We start from the raw sequence: 19282 nt of genomic DNA on the forward strand, positions 1-19282 counted from the left end.
GCGTGTCGTCGGTACACGTTTATTTACACGTTTATATGAAAGAGGAACTTCACGAACGATCGGGACACGCACTGGAATCGCTTTAAATGAACTTGTTTTGACTTATTCGGCTGGATTGAGTGTTTTCGTCGTGTCGTGGCGATGTGTCTTGACTCTGAGTCCCCCGGCTCCGGCCCCGCCCCCCGGCTCCGGCCCCGCCCCCCGGCTCCGGCCCCGCCCCCCGGCCGGCGCCGTACCGCGTTTCCACAAAGGAGGAACTCATGAAACTGCGGAGAACAGTCGTCTTACCCGGAGATCGTCACGTTATCCCGTCGCAATACTGACCTAACCTAATACTGATGTGCAATTCTGTCATATGTGCAATTACTGTGAAATTCATGTGCAGTCTATGTGCTGTCGTGACACATATTCATGTGCAATTACTGTCGGGATCACATGCAATGGTATTTATGTATTTATTTGTCTATGGGAGTTTTTATTTATTTATAGGAGATCTTCTACTGAAAGTGTTTTTCAGACTTCCTATAAGTGATCTGTTCTTCTGTATCTACCTCTGTATCTACCTGCGTTGCACCAATGAAATTTCCCCATGTGGGACAATAAAGGAATATCTTATCTTAATATCTTATACATACACTATATATACACATTACTTATACTATATATAATGTATACACTAAACAAACACAAACCGTAGTGTTTGAATCAGAGCGTCTCATTCGAGCTTCAGAAGAAAAACAAACAATTGTAAAACAGTAGAAACGCCACAATTTCAATCTAAATGTGAATATAAATAATATAAACATATATTTTGTTGTGTAATTATTGCCACAAACGGATAAAAAGGTGACGCAGCGTGATATTTACTCCGAACATAATATTCTAATCTTATGTTACGTGATGGAGTTTATATATAATGCTTTATTGTCTAATTTAGTTTGTAAAATTATAACAAAACAACATCAAAACCTGTTTAAAATATCTAGAAAAAATAAATGGGATGAATTTGTGTTGTAATAACTTAGATTGGTTTATGTTTTTGCAGTGTATAAGAGGGCGTGTCTGTCACTTTGGCCCAAAACCACTCACGATTTTAACTTTGTAAATGTCCAAAATCCCCCAAAGTCTGTTTTGATTTCTGAGACATGGATTAAAACTCGAGCGGAGGAAAGTCTGTGTTTTTCTTTTGATATGAAATGTTTTAGAGGTAAATGATAAAGCTCTTCTGTCCAGTATTTGACTTTAGATGAATATTGTTTAGTCTACACAGCCTCAGAAGCCACTTATGATGGTGAAAACACGGGCTCTGCCGCCTCCTGCTGGTCACCAGTGGAAACGCACCACGTCTTACACAACGATATTCTCTATTTCTGAGCAGCAAGAAACAACTTTTAGTCATAATTGTATTTTATTTGCATATTTGTCTAATTTCTCTTACAATTTTGTTCACTTCAAAAGATAAACTAAATGCAAAAATAAATGTCTGTTGACGTTTGACACTAGGACAATGGTTCTTAACCTTTATGGTCATAAAACATAGGTTTATATTTTACAAAATGAACCGAGCACCGAGCACTTTGTTCAAAGAACAAAATCATCAAAACATGATTTTCACAGAAAAACAAAAACATAATAATGAATATTTGAGTGTGACTTTCAGACCAGTTCAGAAACAAAGTCTGTTCCTTTTTTTAATCCTCATGTCCAGCGTCCTCAAAGGATCAATTATATTATATATGATATTATGTATGAATATATATTAATTATTAAAATATTATATTATATTATAGTGTCAAGTCAAATAGCCCAGCCCTACTCCTCATGTCTCTCCTCACTCTTCTCTCCCACGCCGCTATTTTCTTTACTTCATTTCTGGTCCAAGTAGGCTCTCTCCAATCTAGCCAGCAGAGGGGGCCCTATGCAGCAGAGGGGGCCCTAGCCAGCAGAGGGGGCCCTAGGCAGCAGAGGGGGCCCTAGCCAGCAGATGGGGCCCTATGCAGCAGAGGGGGCCCTATGCAGCAGAGGGGGCCCTATGCAGCAGAGGGGGCCCTATGCAGCAGAGGGGGCCCTATGCAGCAGATGGGGCCCTAGGCAGCAGATGGTGGCTCAGGTGTGCAGGGCACAGGTCAAACACATGGATGATCAGGAGAAAACACAGATGCCCTGGTGAGTGGATTTGCTTTGTAAAAATAGATTTATTTCAACTTAAACCTGCTCAAAAGTATTTCATTTGGTTGGAGCCGTTACCTTTTCTAACTGTAGAAGTAAAGTCGAGATCATTTTGGCCTCATCTTAGGTTTAGCAGCTTTTAAACTGAATAATTATTTGCATTGAACATTTTCATTTATATTTAAGATGAGACGTTTATGTAATGGAATATTGTATTTCATGTTTAATGTTGGGGATAGTTATTAACCTAAAATCATTTGATCGGGTTGTGGAACTACTTGGAACAATGTATTTGTTTATTCATTAAAAACTAGTTTAGTTAATTGTTTAAAACCCATTAAAGTCAGCATTGATATTAGTGGATGAATTCCTATTTTATGGTTTGGAAATTAAAAACATTAAAATGATTAAAAAATATTAAAAGACCATATTATTTCTGTATAAAATGTTTAAAAGATAACAGTAATTAAGTGCCTTATTTTTGCATTTGTTTAAGGTTTTTGACCTGCTTCTGCTGTAACGGAATGAAAGTTTGAAGCTAAGTTAAGACTTGCGTCTCTTTCCTGGGTCTTTCAAGTTGGACCAGCGTTCATCCAGTAGAAACTTGACAGTCAAAAAACCACATATAAACTTGACATAGAGTAGTTATAGAAAAGGACAAGGGAAATGGCCCCAGATGCTGACCTTTTGGCCCTTTTGGGCCCAGGCTGGAGCCGTGTCTTAGCCCAGATATAAGAGCATCGATGCAGGCGCCTGGTCCTTTTGGCCCTGTTGGGATCAGGCTGGAGCCAAAACTTAGCCCAGAAAGGAGGGCTTTGATACAGGCTCGACTCAAGGGCCTTTTCCGTGGTCCTTTTGGCCTGCTCAAATCAATGGAAGTCTATGGGGAGTGGGCGGGGCATCCCGACGGAATAGGGAGTGACGAGCGCGTCAGCGCTCGTAATGATGATTCCACCCCATGACGGCATCGGGAAGGCTTAGAGCTTTCAAACGATGTATAATTTGTTGTTATAGAAAAAACGGCTATATTGTTTTTGCTAAAAATATTATTATTTTTATTATTAGGCCCGAGCCCCAGCAGGGCGGAGGGCCTATTGCTCCCGCAACGCTGCCGAAGGCAGCGTTGCAACTGTCTGACCAAACATGCGGGCGCAGCCCGCATGTTTGGTGCCCCGTCGCCCCTGGCAAGTACAGTGAACTAGCCCATGCCGAAGGCATGGATCATGCATACTTACTCCTGCTACGCCCATTCACTAATTGTTGACAACAGCAGCGCGAAGCGCTGCATTCCTCCAAAAACCCTCCTGGCATTGTCCCGTACGCGAAAATCCATGCCGCAGGCATGGGCCATGCTTGTATCTGCTCAAATCAATGGAAGTCTATGGGGAGTGGGCGGGGCATCCCGACGGAATAGGGAGTGACGAGCGCGTAAGCGCTCGTAATGATGATTCCACCCCATGGCGGCATCGGGAAGGCTTAGAGCTTTCAAACGATGTATAATTTGTTGTTATAGTGGAAACGGCTATATTGTTTTTGCTAAAAATATTATTATTTTTAGGCCCGAGCCCCAGCAGGGGGAGGGCCTATTGCTCCCGCAACGCTGCCGAAGGCAGCGTTGCAACTGTCTGACCAAACATGCGGGCGCAGCCCGCATGTTTGGTACCCCGTCGCCCCTGGCAAGTACAGTGAACTAGCCCATGCCGAAGGCATGGATCATGCATACTTACTCCTGCTATGACAGAAATAGTCAACAATTAGTGAATGGGCGTAGCCCATTCACTAATTGTTGACAACAGCAGCGCGAAGCGCTGCATTCCTCCAAAAACCCTCCTGGCATCGTCCCGTACGCGAGAATCCATGCCGCAGGCATGGGCCATGCTTGTATCTGCTCAAATCAATGGAAGTCTATGGGGAGTGGGCGGAGCATCTCGACGGAATAGGGACTGACGAGCGCGTAAGCGCTCGTAATGATGATTCCACCCCATGGCGGCATCGGGAAGGCTTAGAGCTTTCAAACGATGTATAATTTGTTGTTATAGTGAAAACGGCTATATTGTTTTTGCTAAAAATATTATTATTATTATTATTATTATTATTTTTCTTGTTCTTCTTCAGCGCTTTGAACTCTAATTTGACCCCCTGAACATGCTCAAAAACTCACCAAACTTTGCCCAAAATTCAAAATCGGCGAAAAATTTTGTTTTTTCTGGGCCATTTTTTTTTTCGTTAAAAAATGGCGCGACAGCGCCACCGACAAAAGTCAAAATACATTGCGCCTATGGGAGACGCCCCGAGGTCAACTTTGTCGTAAAGCTACGAAATTCGGGACACGCATTCCTCTCGTGAGGACAAAAAAAAAAAATCATTGTGGCCACGCCCCCAGACTTACCCTATGGCTGCCATCTTCCTTTGAAAATGAAAACACGCTGTGTTAGCCATTTTGTTCACGTCAAACTTTGACGAACTCCTCCTAGGGCGTTTTGCCCACCGACTTCAAAATCGGCGTACGTCCTCTGGATAAGTGGGGCATCTAAAGTTATTCAATTTTTTGAGATACCTTTTACGGTCTGTGTGCGGCGCAGCCGCAAAGTTGGACAACTTATTTTGGAATATTGCAGATCTAAAAATTGCTCCCATTTGATCAAAAAGAGTCCGATTAGGACCAAATTTGAATCAGTTCTTAAACTTTCTAGTTTGGACCAGTTTATGATGACAAAATTGAAATGGGCGCGATAGCGCCCCCTACAGAGTGACCTTTAAATTAACATTGAAGGTCAAAAATTAGTTTTACCAAAATTGTCTAAACTTTACCCAAAATTCTATTTTGCCGTCCCGATCACAAAAGCCAATCACAAAAATGCCTTATTTTTTACGGCGTAGTCGTAGCGATGACAGAAACCTTCCATGTTATCCCTATGGGAAAACCACCAAATCTCTCAAATTACCACATTTTTATGTTTTACACTTTAACGAAGTCCTCCTAGTGCGTTTTGCCCACCAACCTCAAAATCGGTGTACGTCCTCTAGACAAGTAGTGCATCTAAAGTTATCCAAATTTTAAGGATAACTTTTACGGTCTCTGTGCGACGGAGCCGCAAACGTTTCCCAGAATTCTGACTATTTGGCCTTCAGAGTGGCCTATAAACAATAGAGTTTTTCCAAATGACATGACATTTTGCACTAAATTCTAATTTGCCATCCTGATCATACAAGTATGAGAGCCAAAGTCATATTTTGTACGGCGTAACCGTAGCGTTGACAGAAACATCCCATGTTATCCTTATGGGAAAATCGTAGAATCGCTCAAATCACCACATTTTTACACTTCACACTTTAACAAACTCCTCCTAGGGCGATTGTCCGATCAAGCTCATATTTGGGGAAAATCATCTACACAAGCGGGCCATCAAAACTTACCCATATTTTGATTCTAAGTGCTACGGTCTCTGTGTGGCGGACCCGCAAATATATGTCAGAAATGGGAAAACAGCGAAATCTCTAAAATGACCACATTTTCACGCTTCACACTTTCACCAACTCCTCCTAGGCCGATTGCCCGATCAAGCTCATATTTGGGGAAATCATCTACACAAATGGGGCATCAAAAGTTATCCATATTTTGATTTTAAGTGCTACGGTCTCTGTGCCGTGGAGCTGCAAATATACTGTCACAAATGGGAAAAACGCCAAATCCTTGAAATGTTCACATTTATGCTTCACACTTTAATGAACTCCTCTGTGGGCAATAGCTCGATCAAGCTCATATTTGGGAAAAATAATCTACACAAGCGGAGCATCAAAAGTTATCCATATTTTTATTCCAAGTGTCACGGTCTCTGTGCGCTGGAGCTGCACATTTGACCGACATTTGTGTTCATTTGCACTGGTTAAGCACAGCATTGTACATGTCCAATGTGTCGCTGTCTTAGTTCTTAGATAATTGCGTTAGCGCCATCTCTGTAAAATGCAGAGAGCAGAGTCGGAAGGCCGGCGGCCCGCGAGGGCCGTTGGATGCCGCTTGCGGCTTTAATTTTTCTTGTTCTTCTTCAGCGCTTTGATCTCTAATTTGACCCCCTGAACATGCTCAAAAACTCACCAAACTTTGCCCAAAATTCAGAATCGGCGAAAAATTTTATTTTTTCTGGGCCATTTTTTTTTCCGTTAAAAAATGGCGCGACAGCGCCACCGACAAAAGTCAAAATACATTGCGCCTATGGGAGACGCCCCGAGGTCAACTTTGGCGTAAAGCTACGAAATTCGGGACACGCATTCCTCTCGTGAGGATAAACAAAAAAAATCATTGTGGCCACGCCCCCAAACTTACCCTATGGCCGCCATCTTCCTTTGAAAATGAAAACAAGCTGAGTTAGCCATTTTGTTTACGTCAAACTTTGACGAACTCCTCCTAGGGCGTTTTGCCCACCGACTTCAAAATCGGCGTACGTCCTCTGGACAAGTGGGGCATCTAAAGTTATTCAATTTTTTGAGATACCTTTTACGGTCTGTGTGCGGCGCAGCCGCAAAGTTGGACAACTTATTTTGGAATATTGCAGGTCTAAAAATTGCTCCCATTTGATCAAAACCAGTCCGATTAGGACCAAATTTGAATCAGTTGTTAAACTTTCTAGTTTGGACCAGTTTAGGCTGACAAAATTGAAATGGCAGTGATAGCGCCCCCTACAGAGTGACCTTTAAATTAACATTGAAGGTCAAAAATTAGTTTTACCAAAATTGTCTAAACTTTACCCAAAATTCTATTTTGCCGTCCCGATCACAAAAGCCAATCACAAAAATGCCTAAATTTTTACGCCGTAGTCGTAGCGATGACAGAAACCTCCCATGTTATCCCTATGGGAAAACCACAAAATCTCTCAAATTACCACATTTTTATGTTTTACACTTTAACGAAGTCCTCCTAGTGCGTTTTGCCCACCAACCTCAAAATCGGTGTACATCCTCTAGACAAGTGGTGTATCTAAAGTTATCCAAATTTTAAGGATAACTTTTACGGTCTTTGTGCGACGGAGCCGCAAACGTTTCCCTGAATTCTGACTATTTGGCCTTCAGAGTGGCCTATAAACAATAGAGTTTTTCCAAATGACATGATATTTTGAAAAAAATTCTAATTTGCCATCCTGATCATAAAAGTATGAGAGCCAAAGTCATATTTTGTACGGCGTAACCGTAGCGTTGACAGAAACATCCCATGTTATCCTTATGGGAAAATCGTAGAATCGCCCAAATCACCACATTTTTACGCTTCACACTTTAACAAACTCCTCCTAGGGCGATTGTTCGATCAAGTTCATATTTGGGGAAATCATCTACACAAATGGGGCATCAAAACTTACCCATATTTGGATTCTAAGTGCTACGGTCTCTGTGTGGCGGACCCGCAAATATATGTCAGAAATGGGAAAACAGCGAAATCTCTAAAATCACCACATTTTTACGCTTCTAACTTTAACGAACTCCTCCTAGGGCGATTGCCCGATCAAGCCCATATTTGGGGAAAATCATCTACACAAACGGGGCATCAAAAGTTATCCATATTTTGATTTTAAGTGGTACGGTCTCTGTGCCGTGGAGCTGCAAATATACTGTCACAAATGGGAAAAACGCCAAATCCTTGAAATGTTCACATTTACGCTTCACACTTTAACAAACTCCTCCGTGGGCAATAGCTCGATCAAGCTTTACTTTGGGAAAAATCATCTACACAAGCGCGGCATCAAAAGTTATCCATATTTTTATTCCAAGTGCTACGGTCTCTGTGCGGCGGAGCAGCAAATTTGACTGACACTTGTGTTCATTTGCACTGGATTGGCCATGTCCAATGTGTCGCCGTCTGTCAAGTTCTTTTTTAATTCAAGACACAATAAGGGCGCCATCTTTATCAAGTCAAAAGCGCAGAGTCGGAAGGCCGGCGGCCCGCGAGGGCCGTTGGATGCCGCTTGCGGCTTTAATTTTTATTGTTCTTCTTCAGCGCTTTGAACTCTAATTTGACCCCCTGAACATGCTCAAAAACTCACCAAACTTTGCCCAAAATTCAGAATCGGCGAAAAATTTTGTTTTTTCTTGGCCATTTTTTTTTTCGTTAAAAAATGGCGCGACAGCGCCACCGACAAAAGTCAAAATACATTGCGCCTATGGGAGACGCCCTGAGGTCAACTTTGTCGTAAAGCTACGAAATTCGGGACACGCATTCCTCTTGTGAGGACAAAAAACAAATATTATTGTGGCCATGCCCCCAGACTTACCCTATGGCCGCCATCTTCCTTTGAAAATGAAAACACGCTGTGTTAGCCATTTTGTTCACGTCAAACTTTGACGAACTCCTCCTAGGGCGTTTTGCCCACCAACTTCAAAATCGGCGGACGTCCTCTGAACAAGTGGGGCATCTAAAGTTATCCAATTTTTTCAGATACCTCTTACGGTCTGTGTGCGGCGCAGCCGCAAAGTTGGACAACTTATTTTGGGATATTGCAGATCTAAAAATTGTTCCCATTTGATCAAAACAAGTCCGATTAGGACCAAATTTGAATCAGTTGTTCAACTTTCTAGTTTGGACCAGTTTATGATGACAAAATTGAAATGGGCGCGATAGCGCCCCCTACAGAGTGACCTTTAAATTAACATTGAAGGTCAAAAATTAGTTTTACCAAAATTTTCTAAACTTTACCCAAAATTCTATTTTGGCGTCCCGATCAAAAAAGCCAATCAGACAAATGCCTTAATTTTTACGGCGTAGTCGTAGCGATGACATAAACCTCCCATGTTATCCCTATGGGAAAACCGCTAAATCTCTCCAATATCCACATTTTTCTGTTTCACACTTTAACGAACTCCTCCTAGTGCGTTTTGCCCACCAACCTCAAAATCGGTGTACGTCCTCTAGACAAGTGGGGCATCTAAAGTTATCAAAATTTTAAGGATAGCTTTTACGGTCTCTGTGCAACGGAGCCGCAAACGTTTCCCAGAATTCTGACTATTTGGCCTTCAGAGTGGCCTATAAACAATAGAGTTTTTCCAAATGACATGATATTTTGAACAAAATTCTAATTTTCCATCCTGATCATAAAAGTATGAGAGCCAAAGTCATATTTTGTACGGCGTAACCGTAGCGATGACAGAAACATCCCATGTTATCCTTATGGGAAAATCGCAGAATCGCTCAAATCACCACATTTTTACGCTTCACACTTTAACGAACTCCTTCTAGGGCGATTGTCCGATCAAACTCATATTTGGAGAATATCATCTACACAAGCGGGGCATCAAAACTTACCCATATTTTGATTCTAAGTGCTACGGTCTCTGTGTGGCGGACCCGCAAATATATGTCAGAAATGGGAAAACAGCGAAATCTCTGAAATGTTCACATTTACGCTTCACACTTTAACAAACTCCTCTAAGGGCAATAGCTCGATCAAGTTCATATTTGGGGAAAATCATCTACACAAGCGGCATCAAAACTTATCCATATTTTTATTCCAAGTGCTACGGTCTCTGTGCGGCGGACCCGCACATTTGACTGACACTTGTGTTCATTTGCACTGGATTGGCCATGTCCAATGTGTCGCCGTCTGTCAAGTTCTTTTTTAATTCAACACAATAAGGGCGCCATCTTTATCAAGTCGAAAGCGCAGAGTCGGAAGGCCGGCGGCCCGCGAGGGCCGTTGGATGCCGCTTGCGGCTTTAATTTTTCTTGTTCTTCATCGCTTTGAACTCTAATTTGACCCCCTGAACATGCTCAAAAACTCACCAAACTTTGCCCAAAATTCAGAATCGGCGAAAAATTTGATATTTTCTGGGCCATTTTTTTTTTCGTTAAAAAATGGCGCGAAAGCGCCACCGACAAAAGTCAAAATACATTGCGCCTATGGGAGACGCCCCGAGGTCAACTTTGGCGTAAAGCTACGAAATTCGGGACACGCATTCCTCTCGTGAGGACAAAAAAAATATATTATTGTGGCCACGCCCCCAGACTTACCCTATGGCCGCCATCTTCCTTTGAAAATGAAAACAAGCTGAGTTAGCCATTTTGTTCACGTCAAACTTTCACAAACTCCTCCTAGGGCGTTTTGCCCACCGATCTCAAAATCGGTGGGCAAAACATGTGCAATACTGTCATACCCATGTGCAATACTGACATACCCATGTGCAATACTGTCATACCCATGTGCAATACTGTCATACCCATGTGCAATACTGACATACCCATGTGCAATACTGACATACCCATGTGCAATACTGTCATACCCATGTGCAATACTGTCATACCCATGTGCAACACTGACATACCCATGTGCAATACTGTCATACCCATGTGCAATACTGTCATACCCATGTGCAATACTGTCATACCCATGTGCAATACTGACAAACCCATGTGCAATACTGTCATACCCATGTGCAATACTGTCATACCCATGTGCAATACTGTCATACCCATGTGCAATACTGACATACCCATGTGCAATACTGTCATACCCATGTGCAATAATGTCATACCCATGTGCAATACTGTCATACCCATGTGCAATACTGTCATACCCATGTGCAATACTGACAAACCCATGTGCAATACTGTCATACCCATGTGCAATACTGACATACCCATGTGCAATACTGTCATACCCATGTGCAATACTGTCATACCCATGTGCAATACTGTCATACCCATGTGCAATACTGACATACCCATGTGCAATACTGTCATACCCATGTGCAATACTGTCATACCCATGTGCAATACTGTCATACCCATGTGCAATACTGACAAACCCATGTGCAATACTGTCATACCCATGTGCAATACTGTCATACCCATGTGCAATACTGACATACCCATGTGCAATACTGTCATACCCATGTGCAATACTGTCATACCCATGTGCAATACTGACATACCCATGTGCAATTACTGTCGTGATCACATGCAATGGTATTTATTTATTTATTATTTTTCCCCTCAATCCCTTGTTGGGAAATGGCAGATTTTGTCTATAGGAGTTTTTGTTTATAAGAGTTTTGTTTATAAAAGTTCTTCTATTAAGAGTGTTTTTCAAACTTCCTATAAGTTTTCTGTCCTTTTCCTCTGTATCTACTGTGTTGCAACAATGAAATTTCCCCATGTGTGGACAATAAAGGAACATCTTATTTTGATCTGGACGCTCATGCATGTTCCTGATTGGCTAATCAACCTGTCAATTTGAACTTGCAAAGAAGAAAAGAGTGAGGAGACATCAAGCATGTAGTTTGGAGTCCAGAGTTTGTTTTGGCGAATGCAAAATATTAAGTGTATCAAGTATGAATAAAACTATTAAAAACGACGGCAAAAAGAGACAGAAATGTCTAATGTAAGCTTCCAAATAAAGGTATAAAGTCATATTTCTGGAATGTTGTGATCACTTGAACCTTTATCAAGACATCTACAGACAGATTGAGCACATTCCTGATGCTTGGTTCAAGTATCGTCTGAATATTGTCACAGGAGAATATTGATATGAACTGTTGGCGATCTGTCCCTCGTGAGACGACCAGAGACATCTGTCTGTGACGAGTGATGAAGCCTCATGTCTCCTTCCAGATTGTATCCAAGCCCATGTCCAGCCGGCCGGAAGATCCTGAAAACACTGTCCCTCCACACTGTCCCTCCACACTGTCCCTCCTCACTGTCCCTCCACACTGTCCCTCCACACTGTCCCTCCACACTGTCCCTCCTCACTGTCCCTCCACACTGTCCCTCCACACTGTCCCTCCTCACTGTCCCTCCTCACTGTCCCTCCACACTGTCCCTCCACACTGTCCCTCCTCACTGTCCCTCCACACTGTCCCTCCTCACTGTCCCTCCACACGGTCCCTCCACACTGTCCCTCCACACGGTCCCTCCTCACTGTCCCTCCACACTGTCCCTCCTCACTGTCCCTCCTCACTGTCCCTCCACACTGTCCCTCCTCACTGTCCCTCCACACGGTCCCTCCTCACTGTCCCTCCACACGGTCCCTCCTCACTGTCCCTCCACACTGTCCCTCCTCACTGTCCCTCCACACTGTCCCTCCACACGGTCCCTCCTCACTGTCCCTCCACACTGTCCCTCCTCACTGTCCCTCCTCACTGTCCCTCCACACTGTCCCTCCTCACTGTCCCTCCTCACTGTCCCTCCTCACTGTCCCTCCACACTGTCCCTCCTCACTGTCCCTCCTCACTGTCCCTCCACACTCTCCCTCCACACTGTCCCTCCTCACTGTCCCTCCTCACTGTCCCTCCACACTCTCCCTCCACACTGTCCCTCATAACAAAAGTCCTCTAAGTTTCTACTTAGTATAGAATCTGAAATCATCCAGTGCATTGTTTAAACATTATGACATGGACCTCACCGTTTGTACCACTTGTAAATACTCGTTTTACCTGTATGTGTTTTATAGGATCATTTCATTTTGTATGTAATTGTTTCTCATTTTGATTAGTTTGATGCTCATGTGAACTATAAAAGCTCTATAGTGGAAAGTAGGAATGTAGCACGTATAATAGATTTAATCATTACTTGCAATAAATACAAGGGTTTAATTTAAGGCCGTGGCTGCAGAGCCGCGGCGCGGTCAAATAGCCTCATGGCTAACCCTAACCCAAACCCAAACCCTAACCCTAACCCAAACCCAAACCCAAACCCAAACCCTAACCTTAACCCTAACCCTAACTCTAACTCTAACCTTAACCCGGCGCGGTCTAATAGCGCAGCAGTTTCAGGAGCCGTGGCACAAAATAACACGGCAGTTTTGGCGGCTCTGTGGACACTGCCTTCATTTAAAGAGATGCAGGTCATTGAGTCTGCAATAACTACTGATCTTTGATGAATCAACTAGTCAAACGAGTATTTCTTTCTCTTTGAACTTGAATACATTTGAGGTAGAAACTGAAAACCTACAGCTTTGGTAAGTGTTTTTGATTTCTTTTTATCAAATATCTTAGAAAAGAAATGTATTTCTTACCCCATGTCAAGTCAAAATATATGTATTATTCTTGTATACCTGTGAAATGGAATCAATTATAAGAATAAAACCACTTTATTTTAAGACAACCAAACCACACAGCTCCAAACAAGTCAAATTATATACAAAAGACACCAGTTCTGTACAAAAAAGGCAAACTAAAATATTAAAGGAACTTTTGGCTAAATTGAAATGATTACGTAATTTCATTATGTTAAGATCATAGTTTAAAAAATGCTATTTAAAAAAAAAAGAAAAAGCCGGTTTATGATGAATATCTCTGTAATTACTGGGCGTATTTACATGAAACAACTTGTCGGTCATAAATTCAGTTATTCAATTATGCGTTCAAATGTGGTCATCATACTTCAATATGGCTGACAAACCAAAGCAGTCATAAGATTAATTTGTGTACCCAACAACTCTTGGTGTTTATTTAAAAAACTAAATCTCCCATAGTTATATTGTCCCTTCTCCATCTGAAATTTGAACAATAGTTGACCCTAAAATAAAAATATTCAAGCACTAAATCAAAGCAATATATATTTAGAAGCGATACATTTTCTGCTGATGATTTGTAGTTTTGGCAGCTTGAGCGAGCAACAGCAGTTTGTCCTTAGAAAGTCCAGTAGAGAATAAAAGTAGTTAATAATACAATCAAGGGGACATTTATTACTTATTTGGACATTTGAACCATCATATAATGTTGTTTCCTCCTCAAAAACAGACGAGTGTAGGTTTGTGGTGACGGCTAATGGCTGCACTAGACCAGAGCACTACTTTTTTGGAGGTGTTATTTACCTAAAATGTTCCACACTATGGTATTAAACCTCTATCTCCGTAGAGACGAGCAGGGGATAACACCAGGCTTAAGTTACAGGCCGGATCTGTGGAGAGACGCACTCAAGAATGAACGTTTTTGAGCAATAAACACCTGTTATTGCAAATAAGACACATTTAATGCCATACTATGGAGCTTTCCAGGCAATGCAGGATCATCTCCATGGAGACGAGCAGGTGGACAAACCTCCAGTGCACTTTCAGGTCATAACATTAGAAATACCAGTTGCAAATGTGTCCGGGTGCATTTAAAAGTCAAACTAAAGCATAATATGTCCCCAACAAATATTAATACACAGAATATTTTAGACAATATGATGTAATAAAAATAGTTATACAAGTAGGTGAAGGGTTAGCTAGTATTTTTGAAGTAGGAGTACATGCAGTGGAGTAGTAAACAGGTGGAGCGCAGAGACAAAAACACCACTATGTGAAGCTGCTCTGAAGGGGGTTTAGTCCTGGTTTGGTTCTGGTCTCGTCTTGGTTTAATCTTAGGTCAGTCCTTGTTTCCTCAGCTGGGACAATTCCCACTTTGTCTAGTCTGAGTTTATTGGGTTTAGTCATAGTTTGAACCTGGTCTAGTCCTAGTTTCTTCGATAAAACCCAAATGTGCACTTTTCAAACGTTAAAGGATCTAAAGACCTGGTGTAGTTCTGGTTCAGCTCGACGTCAGTCTTAGTTTCTTAAGTTTAACAAACAATTAGACCTCAAGGAGTGTTTAGAACTGGTTTAGTCCTAATTTCTTCAATGGAAAAGGAACCCACTATTTTATTAAATCATCTTGCTCCTGTTTGTTACTCAATAAAATACCAACCATCCCTTTAAAACTTTATATATGTCCTATTTTTAATATTTACACAGTTGACATTTGATTGTTCTATTTTTGTAACATTCAGACCCCAAAATTATACTTTTCTTTTGGCAAATTGAACAACAAAACCAGCAACACATCGCGCCAAAGGAAAATACAGTAAAAATGTTGTATTCAAGTACATTATGTGTTTCCCAACCAGGGGTACGTAGACCCTTCAAACAACTTATAATTCATCTTACATTATCATTTTGTACGCATTTTTTTTTATTTTAAACATTGCGTTAAAACCTCTGTAAAGGGCATTTGAAAGTGGACTTTAATGCATTTTGATAACAGTATTTAAGGGAAATGTTTTTGTAATCTTAAAAAAATACACATTTCCATATTATAAGTCATAATTCAGATGGTAAATAGATTGGGAGACACTAGTTTAGGCAATGAGAGGTAAAGAGGTAAATACATGTGTTATAAGTGACTTATGCATGGTTTCACAGTACGGAGGAGGAGGAGGAGGAGGAGGAGTTTTTACGACGCGATGCCCAGGAAAAAGCCGCCGACAAATCCACTGGACAAGACGATGTTTCTTTTGATGAAATCTGTGACCTGTGAAAAGATGGAAAACAACATTAGCCAGTTTATTGTGAATCTTGATGAAATAATCAAATTCACAACAGGGATGTCAAGATAATCCAGGTCACAATATTAATCGTATGGACAAAAAATAATAATAATCGTGCCAATTTGAGGTCACAAACTTGAGGAATGGTCACATTTTAAACCACGGGAATGAAAGAAAAGTGATACCGTCCTCGTTAAATTGAGATGTTTTTCTCACAGTAATCGTAACACTAACATGTGATGTCATGACATATTCTTTGTACGCTAAATAAAGGGGATAATTCAGTTTAAAAGTATTATTTGTATGCAGGATATTGTTTCTAAGGGTTGACTAAATAAAGGTTGAATAAGACACTAAAAACAACAGAGATTGACAAAAGCAGGATGAAAAGCATCACCTCCTCTATGAATGTGCTTATTTCAGGCCCGGCTTTGTTGGCTCGTTTTTTAAGGTGCTTCTTGGCTTTGTTCACGTCCTTCTCCACCTTTTTCCAGTCGATCTGCACGTAACCGGTGTGATTGGCAATCTAAGAATAGAAAGTCCTTTTTAGTTTATCTTTCTTGTGTTTTTAGTATTCTGGTAAGTTATTGATAAAGGTCATTGAGCTATTGACATGTTCTAGTCAAGATAGCACCGTCTACAAGTTTTATGGTGCTCAGAGGTGGAGCAAACTGATACTGTGAACAACTGAGAATAAAAGTAAACATGTAAATAGACTAGAATTAAAGATGTCAAAAAAATGTAAACTGAGATGATCTTGGAAAGATAATAATCAGTACTATAACTAATATCAAAACAAAAGAATCATTTGAGAAGCTATCGATATTGGAGAATGCATAAATAAGACAACATTTGACTCTTTTAGAATGGTCTTGATCCATTTTATATATATATATGTTTGTAGAATTGAAGTTTGTATTGTTGCTATAAGAAGCCAATACATTTACAAGAAAACAAATCATTGGTTTTGCAGTTGGCCCAGGGTCGCTGTGTGGAGAGCAAACAAATAAAACAAAGCAATTCAGTATCATACTTGTGTATAAATGTGGTTTTGTTGGAGCAATTTGTATTTCCTGTAACACCTGTAACAGTAGAAATCCTCCTCCCACAGCAGTAGCAGCGATCTTCCCCACTCTCTGGAACAGGAAACCAGCACACCTGAACAAGAAAAGTATTCACTTCAGTGGTGAGAAACGAGTGAAAAAAGCATTTTACTTTATGTATTACCATCTAATATACCGTCATTTTTGGACTTTAAGCAGCTACACTTTCCCCACGTTTTGAACCCCGGCTCATTACGACGCCGTCTAATTTATAGATTTTGACTGGCTAACAGCCACCGGGGGGCGCTCTGATCAGAAGCGCAAGCGTTTGACACACTGTAGAAGAAGACGTCAGTCGTTGTGTTCTCCGTATTTTAAAGGCGCAATGGACCATTTTTCGGCGATTTGAGAACTCAGGTGGAAGTGCTCATGCCCCTCCCCGTGCGGACTGATACAACACACACGTGTGTTTGTTTATTAGCGCAACGGAGCGCATCACATCTCTCGTCTCCCGTAGATTTCCTTCTCTTTAGAGTCAGCTCGAACTGTCTTTCTCCATCCTAATTTTGTCCCGTACACTGAGGGAACTATATTATGATAGATCAATGCGCTTAGACACGCGGAACCATGCTGCTCTCGAGGGACGAGCCGCACGCGGCTGCAGTTGAGCGGTAGGTGGGTTTTATGATTGATACGTGGCAGGACTAATTGGCAGTCCACACCACGAGGAAATAAGACTCAGATTTGGGCCAAAAAAATCGTCCATTCAACCTTTAAGCTACAAAATGTGTGTCTATTACAATCAGACTCATATTCACTGGGAAATTAGTCAAATGAGGAAGTGAATCTAGACGCAGCTGAACTTGAACGCAAAGACACGCGTGGAGTGATATACGTCGGTCTGCAGTTTAGAACGGAGACATTCTTGGCCAGACATGACCTGCGGGTCAAAAGACAACCCTGCATCACTGTGGAACCATCTTCTGTGTTACAACACTCACTCACTAAGCACAAGCTGTGAAGACGCAGGTAAATCAGCTCACAGAGTCATCGAGGACAGCTCAGATTCAACTCATATTCACTGAGAAATGAGTTTACGAGGAACTGAATTTGGCTGCGATATGATACATCGGTCTGCATTTTATAACCCGCTCGGCAAAGAAATGAGACTTCAATACCGTGGACCATCTTTACGTGTAAATATATCATGTTACGACGTGGACACCGGCGGCAAATTGACAGGCATTTGTGAAATACATTCTTTCTTTGTAAATTTCATTGCGGCTTTTATTCAAGAGCGGCTTTTATTCAAGAGCGCTGTATAGCCAGAAAAGTACGGCACATTATGAGTCAGACATACAGGGAGGAAAGTAAGTATTTGAACATCTTGTGAAGTTCTTCCACTTAGAAATGATGGAGGGCTCTTAAATCCATTGTCGTTTCTTCTTACCATCCAGTGACCCCTCCCATCATAAGCTGCGTTGTGACTGAGTACTTCTCGGCAATTGGCCCCGAGCTGCTCCCGAACACGCGGCTCCACCATTGATGTCTTCGTGTGTACTCGGTCAGGTCCACCACCTCGTACACCTCACTCTCACTGTCGCCCTCTGAAATGACAAGATAATTACATTATTACAAGAAATATCAATGGCACGATTCATCTTCTATAGCATGAGCACCCTACATAACTGCATGCATTTCTTTTTTGCCCAATCGTTATGTATAACATTTATTTACCATTAAATTTTAGTTTTTGTTCAAATATTATACCTTATATCTCTCTCTCTCTCAATATACATATAATTTTAAAATAACATTAACGTGTTGTTTATAACTATTATGCGCATTAAATGTACTTTGATCTAATTTTAAAAAAAATACTACAGAACAGCTACAGCACTACATTATATAATTACTCGGACAGTAGGGCTAGAATGATTCAGAATAATCGTCTTTTTTTTTATTGTATTCGTTAAGTGGGCTAATACACTGTAAAAACACATGCCAAACGACCTTTTATAACTAAGGCATTATTTTTACAAAATATCAAAAAAAGAGAATAAACAATTTCTAAATTTCATTAATTATACCCTTTATTCAAAAGTATTATCCATCTAGAAGTCCCCATATTTCAACCTTGTTTTGAGTAAAAATGTATTTTTTAAAAATCACAATGTACAATAGAATTAATAGTTTTACCCTAAATATTACACGTGATTTTTGAAATTGTATCCAACAATTTACTTTGCTCAAGATTATTTTTCATTATGACACAACCTGGAACAGTTAATTGATCAATCCAGCATCTGAAATAAATAGCGCGCTGTTTACGCCCTGTTTTCATGAGCTAAAGCTAGCGCTAAATGGCTACCGAACATAAACAATGGCTAAAACGACTGATTGTTAAGTTTTTTTAACATTATTTGAATGACATCGCATATTATACATATATTACACGTGTACATATATGTAATCGCGGCGTTATAGAGCATTTATTGGCGTGTTTTTGTGGAAAACAAAGCCACTAACCTCCTCTGGGATCGACTGTCGCCATTTTGGAGAGGACCGTTCTTCTTCTACGTTGGTGTGTCAGGCGGGCTGGTGTCCAAGTGTTACATTAGCGCCGCCTCCTGTAGTCGCGCGTCTTCGACTTTAGACTTTATTCTTTAGACTTTATTCTTCAGAAGCGCAGGAGTTCAAAGTCCACGAGTTTACAGCGCCTGAGTTCCACGCACATGAGGCGTTCTCCTTCTTCCTCCTCCTCCTCCTCGTGCAGCACCGCGACCACCGCCATCTACGTTAC

General features: G+C 41.2%; 1 protein-coding gene across 1 annotated transcript; it reads right to left on the bottom strand.

Moving 5' to 3' along the window:
* Positions 1–15327: 15327 nt before the first annotated feature.
* Positions 15328–19033, bottom strand: fundc1 (FUN14 domain containing 1). The gene is made up of 5 exons (XM_072449577.1): positions 19009–19033; positions 17930–18086; positions 16519–16594; positions 15834–15962; positions 15328–15420 (listed from the first exon to the last, which is right to left on the bottom strand). Exons 1-5 carry the CDS (start codon positions 19031–19033, stop codon positions 15343–15345), a joined length of 465 nt encoding a protein of 154 aa, XP_072305678.1. The 3' UTR covers positions 15328–15342.
* Between the last annotated feature and the right edge of the window lie 249 nt (positions 19034–19282).

Source organism: Eucyclogobius newberryi, unplaced genomic scaffold, assembly GCF_026437365.1.
Source record: "Eucyclogobius newberryi isolate DKJ021-1_F unplaced genomic scaffold, fEucNew1.0.hap1 SCAF_1, whole genome shotgun sequence".
NCBI lineage: Eukaryota > Metazoa > Chordata > Actinopteri > Gobiiformes > Gobiidae > Eucyclogobius > Eucyclogobius newberryi.

Excerpts from the sequence above, each read along its gene's own strand:
- fundc1 (XM_072449577.1), bottom strand. The coding sequence starts at position 19,033 with ATGGCGACAGTCGATCCCAGAGGAG. Across the intron at positions 16,595-17,929 it reads ATGGGAGGGGTCACTGGATG|GTGTGCTGGTTTCCTGTTCC; the intron begins GTAAGAAGAAAC and ends TTTCTTGTTCAG. Across the intron at positions 15,963-16,518 it reads GAGGATTTCTACTGTTACAG|ATTGCCAATCACACCGGTTA; the intron begins GTGTTACAGGAA and ends TTCTATTCTTAG.